The sequence below is a fragment of the Lottia gigantea genome, assembly GCF_000327385.1.
Source record: "Lottia gigantea unplaced genomic scaffold LOTGIsca_636, whole genome shotgun sequence".
Taxonomy (NCBI): domain Eukaryota; kingdom Metazoa; phylum Mollusca; class Gastropoda; family Lottiidae; genus Lottia; species Lottia gigantea.
This window is the reverse complement of record NW_008710166.1, coordinates 9,861-10,228: the sequence shown is the minus strand read 5'-3', so window position 1 is coordinate 10,228 and position 368 is coordinate 9,861. Positions and strand designations below refer to the sequence as shown.

Genomic DNA, 368 nt, shown 5'->3' with positions numbered 1-368 from the left:
TCTAAAGTTGATGGTGTAGCATCCTTTAATGTAATCTGATATCTATTTGGAGGTTTATCTAAAGTTGATGGTGTGTAGCATCCTTTAATGTAATCTGATATCTATTTGGAGGTTTATCTAAAGTTGATGGTGTGTAGCATCCTTTAATGTTATCTGATATCTATTTGGAGGTTTATCTAAAGTTGATGGTGTGTAGCATCCTTTAATGTTATCTGATATCTATTTGGAGGTTTATCTAAAGTTGATGGTGTAGCATCCTTTAATGTTATCTGATATCTATTTGGAGGTTTATCTAAAGTTGATGGTGTAGCATCCTTTAATGTAATCTGATATCTATTTGGAGGTTTATCTAAAGTTGATGGTGTGTA

At 32.1% G+C, this 368-nt stretch overlaps 1 protein-coding gene across 1 annotated transcript; it reads right to left on the bottom strand.

Moving 5' to 3' along the window:
* Positions 1–215: 215 nt before the first annotated feature.
* LOTGIDRAFT_77817 (hypothetical protein) lies at positions 216–368 on the bottom strand (the record flags this gene model as incomplete). The annotated part of the gene is made up of 1 exon (XM_009064592.1): positions 216–368. A coding segment is annotated over one exon (153 nt), but the record flags the coding sequence as incomplete, so codon positions are not given.